This window comes from Polypterus senegalus, chromosome 2 (assembly GCF_016835505.1).
Source record: "Polypterus senegalus isolate Bchr_013 chromosome 2, ASM1683550v1, whole genome shotgun sequence".
In the NCBI taxonomy this organism is placed as follows: Eukaryota; Metazoa; Chordata; class Cladistia; order Polypteriformes; family Polypteridae; genus Polypterus; species Polypterus senegalus.
Genome location: NC_053155.1, coordinates 319,109,703 through 319,127,899, shown reverse-complemented (window position 1 = coordinate 319,127,899; position 18,197 = coordinate 319,109,703). Strand labels below are relative to the sequence as shown.

The window sequence follows — 18,197 nt, the reverse complement described above, 5'->3', positions numbered from 1 at the left end:
TATCTATCTATCTATCTATCTATCTATCTATCTATCTATCTATCTATCTATCTATCTATCTATCTATCTATCTATCTATCTATTATATAGTGCCCTATCTATCTATCTATCTATCTATCTATCTATCTATCTATCTATCTATCTATCTATCTATCTATCTATCTATCTATCTATCTATCTATTTATATCGAGACACTCTGAGCTCCTTTTCTATTTGAAGTTTGTTTCTATGATGAGCGCTGCCGCTGCTTTTATAGTCGCGTATTTTCAATCCAGAAAGTTCGAAGACGTATCGGTGTCTGTCGCAAACATTTGAGTAACAGTAGATCAGGTGATAGTGTGGCGCGACTGCACCCCATTGGCAGCGTAGCCAATATTGCCAAGTTGAGTTCAATAATTGACTGCGTATTCGGTTATTTTCATGATACAACTAACAGTGCTATAATATTTGTCGGATGAAAATACGTTCGTCTTACGCAGATTGACTTCATCGGTGTCCTAGTTTACGAGGTTTTTAAAAACTAAAACATATTTAATCGTTTCTTTACATCAAAAAATAATTAAATAAGAATAAATAATTTATTCTTTGTTTTCAGGATTAGAATTACTACCAAAAACCACACAAGGCATTTTAACAGTTTATTAAAGCACTTAAAAAAAAATAAACTACAAATTCATCGAAGTTAGCCGAACACATGCAAATCTTATGGAGTTAAAAATGATACCGCGACACCGCACGAGTCTCGTACCTGTTTTAGTTGTATTAGGGGTTATTCTCATCTATCTAATATTATGCAGGGGCGCAGAATTATTCCTGGTAGAAAAGTGGGGCGCGAAATACGAAAGTTTGAGAACCGCTGATCTAAATCGCTGATACCGTTCAGAAAGATAGTAGAACATTTTTAGAAACTGAGAGAATCAAATTTCAGAGGGGAAATGAAGCGTTTGGTGGGCCCAACTAGCTTACTGAATCTTGACTGGCCGACGTCAATACCATCAAAGCAACACGGTCAGATCGCTGAAACACAAAACGCAACGAAACTTGAGAAAGGGAAGTCCTGACTACCCGATGAACCTTTGGTGTAAATTGCCAATACCATTCAGAAAGAAAGTAGAATAGCTTTAAAAAATGATTAGAATGAATTTGTGGATGCGGAAAATGAAGGAATTAGGGGGCACAACTAAATCTTTGTCTCTTAACAGGCTGACGTCAATACTGTGAAAGCAACACGGTCAGATCGTCGAAACACGGAACACAACCGAAGCTTAGAGTAAGTAGACTCAATCAAAAAAGGCAAGTCCTGACTGCCCAATGATCCTCTCTCTAAAACGCTAATATCATTCACATTGGAATATCATTGGAAAATAGGAGAATGGCTTTATCGTCTGTTAAATTGAGTAGTCAGAGGGACACAAATAAATCTTTTTGCGAATCAACAAACAAATGTCGATACCTTGAAGGCGACAAATTCTGATTGTGAAAACGAAAATTGAACCCATGAGTAGAATCGAAAAAGAGAAGCTCTGACCGTGTGATGAATATTTCTCTAAATTTCTCCCACCATTCCCAACAATAGAATTAGTTTGGAAAATGAGAGAGTAAATTTATGGATGGGGAGATGAATGTTAATCAGGCGGAGTTACAGTTAACAGTTATTTCAGTCCTTATTGTAAAGAAATCTTCCAAACTCCACAAGTTCAAGTAAATGGTTAACAGGAATTTGAAATGTAAAAATGTTTGATTTTTGTCGCCATGGACCTCACTGGCAGGACTACAGCTCTGAAGATCACTGCAACGTTTTTGTTGTTGTTTTCTTGGTAAGCCAGAAGGGTGGGCTTTGAATTTCCACCTTACAACCAGACCTCCATTGTGAGTTTCAAGTTCTGGAACAGGCTGACGTGTTTTATTTTACGGTGTTGTTTTCATTTTAAATTTGATCGAGTTTCGTATTAATATTTGAGTTTTACTACGCCATTTTGCATTTGGTTATAAGCGCCAGGATTTTGTACTGTTTGTTTAGTAATGATGCCTGTTGCCACCATGTGACTTTCAAAGGTCAAGCGGTGTGACATCAGCAGGTCATCTGCCTTAAGACGGACACACACAGCTTGCAGTTGTCCGAGTTTGCGGATAACAAATCAAACGTTTCCTCAAGTGTTTGCTTCGTCAAAAGATCTGAATTTAAATTGACTTTAGCTGTGTTCTGTGTTTTGGTAAGCAGAGGAGATTTAATGAAGTTGATCAGGATAAATAAAAAAACGATAAAGGTCAGGACGTAACGAAAATGAAAAAAAAAAACGGGAAATTATTTGGACACTTGAGTCGTTAAGTCAAAAATTCACACGTAAAACCATCCATGCAGCCATCCATTATCCAACCCACTATATCCTAACTACAGGGTCACGGGGGTCTGCTGGAGCCAATCCCAGCCAACACAGGGCACAAGGCAGGAAACAAACCCCGGGCAGGGTGCCAGCCCACCGCAGGGCACACACACACCAAGCACACACACACTAGGGACAATTTAAAGTCGCCAATGCACCTAAGCTGCATGTCTTTGGACATTAGGAGGAAACCCACGCAGACAACATGCAAACTCCACGCATGGAAGCAAACCCGGGTCTCCTAACTGGGAGGCAGCAGCGCTACCCACTGCGCCACCGTACTGCCCCACGTCAAACCAACAGCACCAAAAAAAGATTTACATTTTATAAACAAAGAGGAAAGCACGTAAGGTTTATCCGTGAAACTTGGATAGTGAAGTCCCATCCTGTTGAACCTGGCATGGATTAGTGTTAGGGTCAAGCAATGGGATACAAAATAGTGGCACATGCGATATAACAAAATGGCGGCGGAAACGGTCCAAAATAAAATTTCAAACTCTAAACTAAGCTCTGTAGCAATAATATAACAAAAAACAGATGTTATGACCTAAAACATCCTACATATTATTTTCTTTTGACATAATTTAACCCAATAAATAGAGCAAAAAATAATTATTCTCCTACGGGAAACATGGTGATAACCCGCAGTACGCTGTTAAAGTTGTTCTTGCTGACAATATGGCAGCTCCCTTTAAAATCATGAGGAAAAGTTTCAGCACCCATATCAAATGACTGTCGTATTTCACCCCGCAGAGAAATCATTCAAATATTAAACCAAAAGAGCGCCGTGACGTGACGTTCCAGCTAAATTCCAAGCTGAAAAACCTCCTGCTTACAGGTGATGGTGGACGCCCGGCTGATACGGGAATGCAAGTGCAGCATGTGACTGTTCCCACCAGAGCATCTGCTTGCAACATCTGCACGTTTTTTTGGTTTGTTTGTTTGTTTGTTTGTTTGTTTGTTTGTTTGTTTGTTTGCATACTTTTTGTATTTCCAATTTCTTTTCTTCCTGCTTGCTTTTCACTTTTGTTTTTGTGATTAACTACTTCCTTCTTTCCTTTTCCTGTTGTTTCAGTTAAAGGACCAAGAAAGTTAAGTCTGCCGACAGATCTTAAGACTGATCTTGGTACGGTAGGCGAAAAGCCAGCAGCTTTTTTGGTTTTGCTTGTTTGACATTTATTTATTTATTTTTTATTTTTTGTCCTGTTATTGTTTTCAGTTCTCTTTCTTGGTTTCGATTGGTTGTTTCCCATCACACAGGACGTTCATTTCTGTTTTGGCTTCGTTCACTTTCAGCTCACTTGGAGAGCCCGACATTTGTCTCTTCTGCCTCTCACTTTGTGGGCTTTTCTCATTGTCTTGCGTGACATTCAAAGGCTTCATGTACTCCTGAAGCAGTCCATGACTCGGAGCGTAGCGGTGACGGGGGGCCGGCCTTCGAGTCTGCCATTTTCATGAGGTGGCCCCTCATAGGATTCATTCATCCATTAAAGGCACAGTGGGTGACATGAGGGAGACAAACCATAAGAAAGGTGGTCCAAATGATACTGCACAGGAGTGCTCTTTTTAAATGAGTTGGGGTCTTTGTAAACATTTTAGTGTAAGTATTCTCATGTGTCTTATCTGCATTTCCTCTCACCCCTCTGTTTAATTATTTATTCTGCAGGTTTGTTACCTAATCAGTGTTCTTCAGATTAAAACAGAGATCAGGTTTACCCTTTGAACCCAATACGACTGAAACTGAATCCCAGTCCCCACACTCGGCCCATCCATGAACCTTACATGCAGCTGACCTGCCTGGCCAGGCTGAAGAAGATAAGGTGTAGCCTTAAGTGGAAACAGCAAGGGCAGCGAATGCTCCCACCATAACAGGCCCAAATGTCTGGCACTGCTTCACTTTGTCTGACTTAAAGTAACACCATCCCACTTCTGACACCATTCTGACCTAAACTGGCCTCTCACCCTGCAGCAACTGCACCAGAGATCAGAGAGTGCTTGGAACAATCAGCTGAGCCGAAGGAGACCTCCAGTAGCGTCACTGCTACCTCATATAGCGCCTTTCACTCCTGTCTATCAGTCTATTGTGCGGTGCCTTTCATACGTGTCTGTCTGTCCATTGCAGAGCAGATCTATCATATAGTGCCTTTCACTCACTCACTCACTCTATCTATCTATCTATCTATCTATCTATCTATCTATCTATCTATCTATCTATCTATCTATCTATCTATCTATCTATCTATCTATCTATCTATCTATCTATCTATCATATAGTGCCTTTCACATCTATCTATCTATCTATCTATCTATCTATCTATCTATCTATCTATCTATCTATCTATCTATCTATCATATCATGCCTTCCCTTTTTCTCCTCCTTTCCATATCTATCTCTTATTTAATGCTCTTCCTATATGTTGGTCTTCCTAAATAACTCTGTTTCTGGAGTAAACCCAAAGTGAGTTTACATTATGAAGTTCGGTTCAGAGAGGACTGATGTGAACCCTCCAAAAAGCCACAGGGAGACTGCGGAGACCTGCCGTGTTTTTTAGCACATTTAACGCCCACTCGTCTGTCTGTCCATCAGTCCTCCTGCTGGCTTCGTGTAGACAGTAAGGCTCGGCTCATTTTTCCGTAGATGTAGGCCGTGCGCCGCTAATCAGTTCAGCTACAGCTTATTACACATTTTAATAAATCAGCTTTGCAGCAGAAAGAATCCATTTGGTGAACATCTTCATTAATTAAGGCTGAACTCTTTATCAAACTGTGAATGGCTTTAAATATGAGCAGCTGCAAATCCATCATTTGTCTTCATGGTTGTTGCACCCTTCACCTTTTCCTTTATTTTTTTGTTTCTCCTCTAAGCACATTTTGCTCTTTTTGTTATTTTTTCCCCTCTTTAGCTCCACCTTTTATTCTTTTTTTCCCTGACAAATCTCAGGATTTCATTAGGACACGTCTGTGTTTACTGTATGGTCAGTTAGTCTTTTAGAAGAGCACATTTTTCACATTTTGCCCTAAGCACCTTCTTATTTTGCTCAGTGGTTAACCCAGCCCTGCTGAAGTGACGCTGTCTTCCTCCCCTTGTGACGTTACACCTGCCGGTCTCTTTAAGGAGGTTTTTGTAACCAGTGGCCCCAGTGCTTTGGCACTCCTTTAACACTAGAAATACCAGAGCCTATGAAAAAGCTTGTAGATCCGCCCCACCTTAAATCCCTTTGCACCTCTCCAACAGCATCTTTTGTCTTGTAAATGTGTTGATAAGCAGCCTGCTATCACATTCCTCACCCCGCACAGTTTTCTCAGCTCAAGACTGTTTACCTGCATGTCAGTTGCTTTGAGTTGTAAAGAGTGAGAAGTCAAGCAAAATGCCACCTTTTATAAATACTATATCGTTATTTGGAACACTTGCCTTTCATGTGTATTCCATGTCTACAACGATCTATGTAAACACATCGTTACTTGCTGCTTATCAACACATTTAAAGGACAAAAGACGCTGACAAAGAGGTGCGAAGGGATTTAAGGTGGGACGGATCTACAAGCTTTTTCATAGGCTCTGGTATTTCTAGTGTTAAAGGAGTGCCAAAGTACTGGGGCCACTGGTTACAAAAACCTCCTTAAAGAGACCGGCAGGTGTAACGTCACAAGGGGAGGAAGACAGCGTCACTTCAGCAGGGCTGGGTTAACCACTGAGCAAAATAAGAAGGTGCTTAGGGCAAAATGTGAAAAATGTGCTCTTCTAAAAGACTAACTGACCATACAGTAAACACAGACGTGTCCTAATGAAATCCTGAGATTTGTCAGGGAAAAAAAAGAATAAAAAGGGTGGAGTTAAAGGGGGGCAAAAATAACAAAAAGAGCAAAATGTGCTTAGAGGAGAAACAAAAAAATAAAGGAAAAGGTGAAAGGTATAGTATATAGTATTTATTAAAGGTGTCATTTTGCTTGACTTCTCATTCTATAAAACCGGTAAGCAGACTTGAGCTGAGAAAACTGTGTGAGTCGGGGATGTGATAGCAGGCTGCTTGCTGCTTATCCACATATTTAGAAGACAAAAGACGCTGATTGAGAGGTGCAAAGAGATTTAAGGTGGGACGGATCTACGAGTTTTTTCGTAGGCTGTGGTAATTCTAGTGTTGATGACCCGCTCCAGTCCCAGCACGGTGGTTCAGCCACTACTTAAGATGGTAAACCTGGATGCGACTCCTCTTAATAATTTTCCACCCAATTTCAAATTTCTGTTTTCTTTCCAGAGGAAGTTGTTTTCTCTCGGTATAAAGCACTTTCTGGATCCTTTTATAGCCCTGAATCAGCTCTACTGAGAGTGACGAATGATTTGCTGTCAGCGGTTGATTCGAAGGAAACGTGTTCTTGTAATTCTTCCGGCTCTCAGGGCAGCTTCGGACGTGATATTCAACGTTCAACGTGATATCCTCATCGATCGGCTTGAGCAGGAGGTTGGAATTGAGGATACTGCACTTGGGAGCAGGATGCTTAGTGTTAAGTCAGGCGACTCCTTGTCCTCTGGAGCTCCTCTTACTTATGGGCTTCCACGAGGATCCATTTTGGGACGTGATCTTATAGTGCTTACCACTGACATGCCAATGATACCCAACTTTACCAGTGCCCCGTACCCCTAGAAAATGTTTGTTTTCCATTCGCATCCCCTTGGCTGCTTTTTCCCTACTGCTATTTTGAGTGGTTTCCTCACAGTATAATGGCTCCTAAATGTAACGATTAATTATTCACGGTAGCGCAACATTACTTCGTTTTTACAATCAAGCGCCGCCACGTTGTTTTTCCCATTATCGGGAATACGCAACTCTCGGTTGCCATAGAAACAGCGTGGCATGACTCTTAACTCATCGGTGCGACCACAAATTTCATTCAATCACAGGCAGTTATACGTCACCTTAATGCAAATGTAACACTTCAAATGGAAATTAAAATCTGTTTAAATTGTACATCCCCATCCGCGAACGGCAGAACCGCAAAGAGGCTAACATGTAGCGCTGGCCCAGGGGGTTGGCGAGCGAAAGCGAGCAGGGGCCAAAGCCCCCTAGTTTTCTTTTACAAATGCCATTTTTGAACAAAAACGATATTTATCTAAACTAAACGGCTGCTCTGCTGGACTACATCTCCCAGCATGCCCTGCTGGCTTCCTACTGGGCACTGATATCCAGGGCTGCTGCCATCTGGGAATAAAAAGCCCCCAGTGACAGCTTCCTTTTTCAGTGAGCTGTCTGTCTGTCCCTTCTGGCTTTTTCTTCCGGGTCTGATCCCCTTCTCCTCCCCAATCTGCCTGTTAGGAGCCTCCCATCCGGGTAAGGAACCATCCCATCATCTGGTCGAGATGCCCATCCAGCCCATGTGGCATCAACAACATGTCAGCAGAAATAAGAAGAAGAAGTGCCCTACTTGAAGGGTTGGCTACACCATCAGAAAACTGTAGCAAACTGTGCATTGTCTGCGTTTTCTGCCTGTGTGCATCATTCAAACAAGACAAAGCACGATACAGGCTCGCAATACAACAAGCACCATGGAAAGCAACTCCTCTATGTCTGCCATGTTAGAATATGACTCTCCTCCGTGAAAGGCGACCAATCAGGGACTGAGATGCTGTAATGAGCGAGATCCAATCAGAGAAGGCTTATTGAGCAGGCCTGCACAAATCAGAGTCTGTATTGGCAAAATGTTCTGTTTTCAAACGCTACAGATTCAACTTAGGGGGCCGACACTCCAAAAATTCAGCTTCAATAGCAGGCTATGTAAAGATTTCTATTCATGTGTATCCAAGAACCCACTTTACTGAAAAACAGAGCTTCAGTGGAAAAATATACAAGAATGGAGAGAAATGCATCTATCCATCATCCAACCTGCTATATCCTAACTACAGGGTCACGGGGGTCTGCTGGAGTCAGTCCCAGCCAACAAAGTGTGCCAGACAGGAAACAAACCCTGGGCAGGGTGCCAGCCCACCGCAGGGCACACACACACGGGACAATTTAGAATCGCCAATGTACCTAACCTGCATGTCTTTGGACTGTGGGAGGAAACCCACGCAGACACGGGGAGAACATGCAAACTCCACGCAGGGAGGACCCGGGAAACAAACCCAGGTCTCCTAACTGCAAGGCAGCAGCGCTACCCACTGCGCCACCATGCTGCCCATGCTTTCATTTGAATTTTTGTAATGTGAATTTCCCCTTGGGATTAATAAAGTATCTATCTATCTATCTATCTATCTATCTATCTATCTATCTATCTATCATTTTATAGTGCTTTTCCTATCTATCTATCTATCTATCTATCTATCTATCTATCTATCTATCTATCTATCTATCTATCTATCATTTTATAGTGCCTTTCCTATCTATCTATCTATCTATCTATCTATCTATCTATCTATCTATCTATCTATCTATCTATCTATCATTTTATAGTGCCTTTCCTATCTATCTATCTATCTATCTATCTATCTATCTATCTATCTATCTATCTATCTATCTATCATATAATCCACCCATCATCCAACGTGCTATATCCTAACTACAGCGTCACAGGGGTCTGCTGGAGCCAATCTCAGCCAACACCGGGTGCAAGGCAGGAAACAAACCCCGGGCAGGGCGCACACACACACACCCAGCACACACTAGGGACAATTTAGAATCGGCAATGCACCTAACGTGCATGTCTTTGGACTTTGGGAGGAAACCCACGCAGACACAGGGAGAACATGCAAACTCCATGCAGGGAGGACCCGGGAAGCGAACTCAGGTCTCCTTACTGCGAGGCAGCAGCGCGACCCACTGCGCCACCATGCCACCCAGAGATTAATGCAAATAAACTAAATTGAAACCAGTCAAATGATTTTTATTTTACTAGAAGTGAATTTACCACGTGTATAATTTTTTACATGACAGATAAGCTGTCCCAATAAGAATGGAAGGAATGACGTCTGTTCATTTAAGAGGCTTGACATATTCAAAATATGGAATGCTTATGTAGTTTGCCAGGGACTGTGATTGTGGCCATCATATCATAATTAGAGTGATAATCCGCTACTCAAGGTTCACCATTAGACAGTATAAAGGGCGTATTATGGCATCCTAGGCAAAAGTGTCCTCAGAAGTTCTCATTTTTCAACCCAAATGTCCTCATTTCCAGAGAAAGAGAGTTGGCAGCCCTAGTTGTGTGGTAAGTGCCCTACTCCCCAACCTGACTGGACCTCCCCCAGATCTGCGCCGTAACTCAGTCCTGACTTTGAGCTCTTCAGGCAGTCCCTTCGACCTCATAGCTTGGTTTATCCTCACCTGTGGACCTCCTATAGACCACTGTGTGTGTGTGTGTGTGTGTCTTTACTAGTAAGTTCGATCAATTGAATGGACCACAAGTGGCAACATCTCAATAGAAGGGGATGCCAAATCTACTTGTCTGAATACATGTGTCAGTGTCATATTCCATTTTTTTTTTTTTCATTTTTAATAAATTTGCAAACATTTCCTAAACTCCCGTTTTCGCTTTGTCATTCTGGGGAATCCAAGAATCGCTTGATTAAAGCAAAAAACTAAATTGAAATGCTAAATGGGGTCTGAAGACTTTCTGAAACCCACTGTACGAATGAAGCTCACTAAGCGAGATGTGGGTGAATAAGTAGCCACCATCACAGATACTAAGAAATATGGGGTGGTCCATGAAAAAGTGTCCCGCCTCCACCAAGACTAAAAAAAAAACGATCAGATTTGGTGCTCACAGACAGAAAGTTAGGATTAGGGTTAGTGATCTCCTTGTGCGCCAATACGTCTCTCTGTGCCCATTTCAGCGTCTTCATGTACGCTCTTTGCACTCTCAGGTCACATTTTTGGGGACCACCCTGTATTAAAGCAGAACAGTATGGACTTTGCCACCATTTTCAACCGTTTTGTGTTTTTGTGGGCAAATGTACCTGAATGTAATTAAATGGAGAGGCCTGGTGGGCTTTGTTGGGCTGAACGGCCTCTTCTCGTTCAAGCGTGCAACACGCCATAAGCGCAGTTACAGGTCCACCACTTAGTGGGCTGCAGGGTGCTGAGCTCGACGACAGAATCTGCGGCTTGTTATCCCCGGCGTCATCAGTACGTGTCGTAGTCTTGCCGTCCCAGCTGACACTCTGAGTGGCTCCCCAGCACATACAGTACATCTCTGCTGAGGGACCAGTCATCGGTTAGTGGTGGCTTTTCATGCCATCTTTATACCTGTGTGAGGTCCTGCATTATAATCCAAAACTGTAGGATGTTCAAGCATGAGGCCAACATATTGTACGTACACTTTGGTTTGAATCACTTTAAATGTTTTGTGGTTTGAAGTAAACTAATATTGGTTCACTTGATTAATGTGTTTGAAATGTTAAGCAATAAAGCATTTTCCATTTGTTCCCATTAACAGACCGTTAACAGTAAGTTTGGATTTACATAAAAAAATGTTTTGCTCCCACAGGCTTTCACAAAGAGAAGCCCACCTTTGTTAATTTATGCTAGCATTTTATTTTTATTCAGGGTGGTCCAGATCTAATTATGCAGATCCAGATCATATGGATGACTTTGATTTATGCGAGGACGATTCTAGTTCGGCGCGAAGATGATTCTTCATGTCGTTAGTTCGCACACTTCTCGATGGGCCAGGATTTTTCGGGTGATTTTCTATGGAATAAACTTCATAAGTTATAGCGTAATGAAAATTGCATAATGAGATCTGGACCACCCTATAGTATACATACATTATACTGTACATACAGCACATTATATATTGTGACCTGTAGATGGCAGACACGACTCCTGGGTTCAACGAAATGGTTTATTACTATAGAATACCTTTAACAAGTTTCCTCGCCGGTTATGCACAAGCACAATGCAATACAATTCTCTCTTCTCTTCTCTTCTCTTCTGTTCTCTTCTCTCCTGTCTGGTGAGCTTTGTCCTTCCCCCCAATCCATCTCACATCTCCTTTTAAAGAGGTCCTCGGAGTATGTCTAGCGTTAGGACGTTACATACAGGAAGCACTTCAAGGTCAGATGGAAGCTCCACAAAGTAGGAGCTGCTAATCTCTGCAGCACCTATGGAACCCCGCAGCGCTTCCCCACAGGACTACAATTCCCAGCATGCAACCAGCAGTTGTGTAAATGGGTCCTGTGGCCCAAGGATGCTGCCAACCAGTATGTCGAGAAAGAATATAGTCCTGACTGGTTGTCTTCCCCTGTCCCTTCAATATACTGGCTTCCCAGGTTAGGGTTAGGGTTAACTTTCTATCTCATCAGAATATGCAGATTAGGTATTCTAAAACAGCCAATCGAAAGTGTTTCTAATGACCTGGTAAGTTTGATTAACATTGTGGGGGCATCTTTGTTCATAAGAGGAAGAACCCGTCAAACCAAACCTTTTTTGAGTGGCCTTCTAGCAGAGTTGACAAAAGCAAAGCAACCAATAGAATTTCCTTCAGCTTTCCGTTTTTTTTCTCCAGTCCCACACCCAGAAGTGAATCATATGAGAGGGAACCAACAAAGCCGATCCTCAAGTCGGTTAACTGGCAGGAAACAAAGAGTTGAGATGAGAGGACAATGGAGTCCATCAAGAGCGGGTCTGTCTTTGCAAAGTCAGTTTTTCCAATATATGTTAGTGAGGAATCCGGTGGGATACGGAAATGACAGTAAAATCAGAAGGGTAGCGGATAGTGAAGAGGCTAACAAAAATAAATCAAAAAGACCCAGACAATCTGGGCGAACAATTGAATAATGTAGTTTGATGTAGGGCTACACGTAGACAATTTTAAATATCCTGCAAGAAACAACCACTGAAAATAGAATTTGAAATAAAGAAATATCCCATTTGCAAAGAACTGTACAGTGGATTCAGAAAGTATTGAGACAAAAACACGATTTATTTTGACAGTTTTTTTGCAGAATCAAATACTGAGTTTCACTTTATATTCAATTTTACATGAATTGTTTCACTCCTTCCTATGGTCTGGCATAGAGAAACATTTAACTGCCGATTTACTCCATAGACATTGCAGGCTAACTGCTCCTTCACAGTAATAACACGTTAATCACAATGAACTTATTAAAGATTCCATTCTCTGTGTAGCATTTATTTAGCTTTTTATCCTCATTTTATAACTCGGATTTCATAATTAAAATGATAAATTCTTGCAAATTAACGTCCGCCTGATGGAGAGCAGACAGTTTCTTCATGATATTTCTGCTGACCAAGAACGAAGATGACTTTGGGCTGTCAAAGTCGACAGTCGTGTTCTTCAGTCATCATTTATTTTATTTCATTTCTACCCTCTTTAGTTTGTTGCCAACCACCTCCTGTCTTTACAGATCACGTGAACGGCCATTGCACCAGTCCCACCTCCCAGCCCTGCAGCACCGGAAAGCGCACCCCCAACACGGAGGGAGCCAAGCTGAACCGACGAGGACCCGGGCGGCCACCATTCCGCAAAGCGCAGTCAGCGGCTTGTATGGAGATCTCTTTGCCCGTCTCCCATCCAGAAGGTGCGTGATGCTTGTCCTGCTCTTTCTGTGCATGCATGTCAGGACAGAGTTCCATTTTTGGGTTAGCAGCAAGATTAACTTTCCTTATTAGAAATAAATTTAGGGATTTCAAGGTCTTTGATATGTTAAACAGAAACACATTTATAATAAGTATATGTTAAAACATTTCCTTTGCCTATTATAGCAAATAAACACATTTAACTCACAAACAGTTCAATGGAGATATCGATGTTGATTAGATGGTACACAGACAAGGGCTGCGTTACTGCATTCACGTGTTCTTGGGAGTTTAGGAACCGGAAATTTGTGACGTCGCTAATGTTGACTGCCTCCAAAATTTGTAAAAAGAAAACAAGAAGATTTGTTGTCAATTATTTCATTAACAAAACAGACAATGGAAATGCAACTAGACAGTAATTTGTCACTCCAAATCCAGTACGATTACCAACCGTCATTCCTGGTTGAACTCGGTAGCAGCTGGAATTTGGCAAAAAGAGAAAACAGAGAAATAACACTAAAAAAAAAAAAAACAAAACAAAGCAAGATGAGACCAAAGGATTTGCCAGTAAAAGCCAATCAAGTCCCACTACGATATTAGTAGGCAGAATCCAAGGACGGTAAGTCTGTGTGTTCCGAGGGCGTCATGCATTTATGTACGGCTGTTCACCCGCCTGATATGACTTACTTACATCCTACTTGTTTGGGGTGTCTTGTTGCCTTTGCTTTTCAGACATTCCAGCCCTACTGTGGACACCAGATGGACATGTGCCACACAGCTTATTGACTTCCACCAGATTCTTTCCTTTTGTTCATTGCCACCCTTTTGTGGACTCCAAACGACAATACACCCAGGCCCGGATGCAGAACGGGCAAATATTTTATTACCTTGTATATGTAGACAATCGTGATCAGCAGCCTTGAAATAGTATAAAATGATACTCGACATACCTATATTACTGATCCCCATGATTTCTACGTTTTGCGAAAAGTAGTAAATTTGACTCCTCGTATTCCATTAAGATAGACAGAACTTTATTTGTCCCCTGGGGGAAATCTGGCTTTTAACAGAAGCTCTTTAAATAAATAAATAAATAAGTTGATAACCCTGGCATCACTTGATGTGGCCTTCACAATTTCAAGTCCTTCTGATCATTTCTGCTAAACACATTTATTAGTTTACTCTTTATCATAATGGTATAATTTCTTGCCCAAAATATTTTCCAGAACTGGGATAAAAACGAGTGTTTTCTCATCTAAAGAGCCAGAAGTGCAGGGGGGTGGGGGGCCTCAAGAAGCTTCACGTCATGCATGCTTCGACATCAGGACGAGTAAGATATATCATATATTGCTCAGTCCGAAATCTCTAAATATAAAGTGACAAAATGTCTATTCGACCTCTATGCCCAGGCGTAATGTTGTCGGACGTGCATAGGAATGTCTGATGAACAAAAGCAAGTGGCTGGCATAAGACAAAAAGCTATATGGCATCCTGGCATCCATCATCCACAAAAGGGCTGGATGGTCAGACAAGGAAAAGCAACAAGAGACACACAGAAAGAAGGCTGTAAGAAAAATCTGGTTAAATGATGTTCATTAATGCACAAGGCCATCGGGACAGACAGGCTTACCATTGTACCATTGAGCTTGTTTTAATAAACGGGTGTTTTGCTAAGCTAGTATGATCCTATTTTTCATATTCGATACTTTATCAGTGGTCCTAGTCCTCTAAGAAACTTTCTCAAAAGGTTAAAAATTGCAAACATTAGCACGTGGGGGATCATTTTAGACTATTTCAATGTCAGTGATTATGAATAAGATGAGATTTTTGATCCTTTGCTAAGGATGTAGCCCTCTATGGCCCTCTACCAGAGTGTAAAAGAATGACAAATTTCCTTACAATTGAGAATAATTAAACAATTAAATTGAAGCACAGATTTTAACATTTCAAATATTCAACATAACTATTCTTGTCTATTATGTACATATCATTATATTTCTTATGAACACCCAAAATTTGTTCGACTTAATGCTCATTCGGATTTTTTCAATTCTTAAAATCACAACCCTTTTCATTAGTGGGAGTACCTTTACAAGACACGGTAGATAGGGGTCTTGTACACCAATATGGTGTCCCTAAAATCTAGACAAGCCCCTCTTTGGTGGGCCATCTTGCTTTATGACTCAGGCCTGCTCATTCTTCGTGGGAGGTCATAGGAAGAAAATAAAAACCCACCAATAAAAGTCCAACCTAAATGAACATAAATTAATAAACTGGAAATGTGGATGGAGGTTGCTGTGTATGCCAAAAAAGAACGAGAGCAGAAATTTAAAATTCTGTTAAAAACGCAAACCATTTACAACATCGAAAACACGCAAACACCAACGGCCATGGGATATCCACAGGTTTGAAGGTTTGAGTCCCTTCATATTGACTTCATTTCATTTTTACTAAATCAATTAAAATAGCAAAGTATCGGTTACGTTACATAAGGGAAAAAAAAAGTTCAATCTGAAAGCACTTGGGCCGTGTTGGCCATTACCTTCCCTCGATGTTTCACATAAACCGAACTGAAGCACGTTATCGAGTTGTTTTTATTTTTCTATTAAAATAACATATTGCAGTGATTTAGCAATCTGGACATCAGCCTACATGTGTGTTGTTTGTACACAGATGTCTTTGTCCCGCTGTCCTTTTTCTTTTTTTTTCATGAGATCCTCTCAGACACGTTGACTGTTGATCATAGCTTGGACTCGTTCAACGGGCCTCTGACGGTGTGTTCTGCTCTGTTGAGAAAATTCAAATATTTGGAATCATTACAATTTTTCAGCATTTCTATTTATTATCTTAGTTGATATTTTAATCGAAAATGACTTACAAAAGAGGTCCACATAATGGACATAATGTTTTGAAACAAGCGTTACGGGACAAGGGTACAAACGTTAATCATCACAAGTGATAAGGTCTAAACCTAACAGGACGCCAGAAGACTAGTAAGTGTGTTGTTAGTTACAAGGACCTATCAATTAGGGCCATTATCAATTAGACAGATCTTCATGGATTGAGAGAGTCTCCCAACACTTGTTAGTGGCAGTGATGGAGTCAGCAGTTTGGATGGAGGTGGGCAGCTCCTCCTACCAGCTACCCATGACAAGAGTCTGGATTGAGATTGGAGGTGACATCACCAGGCGCCATTCACTAGCAGACCAGAGTGGCTAAGATGGACCTGCTGAGTGAATCGGGACGTTCAAGAATGTCATTTTTGGGGTCAGGCGTTGCTGTGATACAGCGATTTGGCTGTTGTGGTTTTGGCGGGTGCCATACGCCATTTTAATGGTAAAAAATTGAACTTTATAGTATAGCAATGAGAAAATGAATGATTTTATGCAGTTTAAAAAAATTGCATTATGGTACGGTGTTTGACGCCGGTTTGCAGTGGAGGAAGCTGAAAGCGACCAGTGAGTTGAAGTGACGCCCTTGTGATTTGAGTGCTTTAGGGTCACCCTGCCTGCCTGATACTGAAGTCCTGTGGCTCAGGGGCTGCTGGGGAGGACCGCCCCCAGAGAAATGATTGACACTAGAAAGAAGAAAAGGGGCGGTACCCTGAACAGGAACTGACAATGGAGCCTGGGGGTGGGGGTGTTTCTGGACGGTTCAGGGACGGTGTGGTTATGTAAGAATTCTGTGTAGGGAACCGGGCATCTCTCCGGGTCACAACAGTAAGCATGCCGGATAAATGGGGAGGGTTACGTCAGGAAGGTCATCCGGTGTAAAATTTTGCCAAATCAATATGGAGACAACAATTTTGGATGATCCGCTGTGGCAACCCCTAATGGGAGCAGCCGAAAGAAGAAGAAGATAGACGATTGTAAATTGTTCCTCTTCAGTTTCCTTTGTTCCTTCTTTACGAGTAAACTGTTCGGCAGTCACTTCTTTGCCCTGCTGTGTCTTCCTTCTGCACCCCTTACAGGCAGGGAGGTCACCACAGGACTGTTCTAAGGTGCTTTTCAGATTGTCAGTTGATTTTTGAGTCGTGCCCTTCACCATTTGCTGTCTCTGCTTATAGATTGAGAGGTTAGGAGCACACGCTGATATGGCGCATTGCCGCACCCGCCACACGACAAGCCAACTCAGGATCCCAGATTAGGACCCGAGTGCAGCCATGCAACGAGTGACGCCTCAGCACCACACCAGTTCAGATGGAGTGGAACAGTGGGAGGTTTTTATGGCGGCTGGAGTGCCAATTCTGCCACCAGTCCCCTGGTTGGAGGGCCTACATGCAGGGACGGATGCAGATTAACGTCATACCCAGGACAGAGCAATTGCAGGTTAAGGGCCTTGCTCAAGGGCCCAACAGAGCAGAGACCCTTTTGGATTTGAACTGGCAACATTCCGATTGCCAGTGCAGATCAGAGCCACCACTCCGCCAAGAGTAGATTGCCACTTTATAAATGACGAATTCCACGACACACACGCATAAATAAAGGCCGAGATTTTTTTAAACAAACCGTAACACAAAGCAGCATTAAACCATTTAACACCAAAAGAACCGAACGTCTACAACCTGAAACCTTTTGGGACGATTAAAGAGCAGAACAGCCGCCCGTCTCGTCCTCGAAGCCCGGGAGTGAGTTTTTTGAATTGCGGATGAAAGCCCATTCGAGGGGGCTTGGGGACCACAGAGCCCACGTGGTCTCCAAACGGGACCCCTTCAGCTCTACTGAATCCTCCCATAAGATGAATTAAACCGTCAGCGTGGTCTTTGAGGATTGCCCTTGTGCTGTGTGCCCCCAAAGAGTCTGTCTTTGTCATCGTTCACGTCACAATGTCACTGTTTTACTTTCTCTTGCTCTCCTTCTTGACTTTCTGAAACAACTGTGCGTGTTGGACTATTTAGTCACATAGCATGGATTCAGAACATGTCTTGGAAAAAATGAATCTTTACTCAAAAGCTCTCCAGCAACACAATTGATCTGTGAAGTACTGTATTGTGACCAGTAGGGGGCACCCCAAAATATTAATGAAGAGTTTATTTACACAAAAGGCACCCAAATCAGCATAAACCCCACAATTCTTCTCCTTCTTCTCACCAAGGCTGCCTTTGCCCTTCTTCCACACGACTCCATCTCGGCTGGAGTGGTCTTGAACCCGGGGTTACTTCCAGTGCTAGTGCAGTTCCCAATGCAAGTATTTCTGGATCAATCGGAAATTCCAAAAAGTAGGGAGAATAAATCTCTGCAACAGAGGTGGCCTTAGGGGTGTGCAGTGGGGGCCTAGGGCT

General features: G+C 42.1%; 1 protein-coding gene across 10 annotated transcripts in view; it reads left to right on the top strand.

Moving 5' to 3' along the window:
• Window positions 1-18,197, top strand: part of stxbp5l (syntaxin binding protein 5-like) — a 565,552-nt gene that overhangs the window by 446,850 nt on the left and 100,505 nt on the right. For 5 of the 10 annotated variants that reach the window (XM_039745949.1, XM_039745945.1, XM_039745944.1 and 2 more), the window contains 2 exons: window positions 3,461-3,511; window positions 12,745-12,918. In XM_039745949.1, coding sequence (XP_039601883.1) covers window positions 3,461-3,511; window positions 12,745-12,918 — 225 coding nt within the window. The remainder of the gene's footprint in view (window positions 1-3,460; window positions 3,512-12,744; window positions 12,919-18,197) is intronic. The other 5 variants (XM_039745947.1, XM_039745954.1, XM_039745952.1 and 2 more) reach the window with 1 other exon arrangement.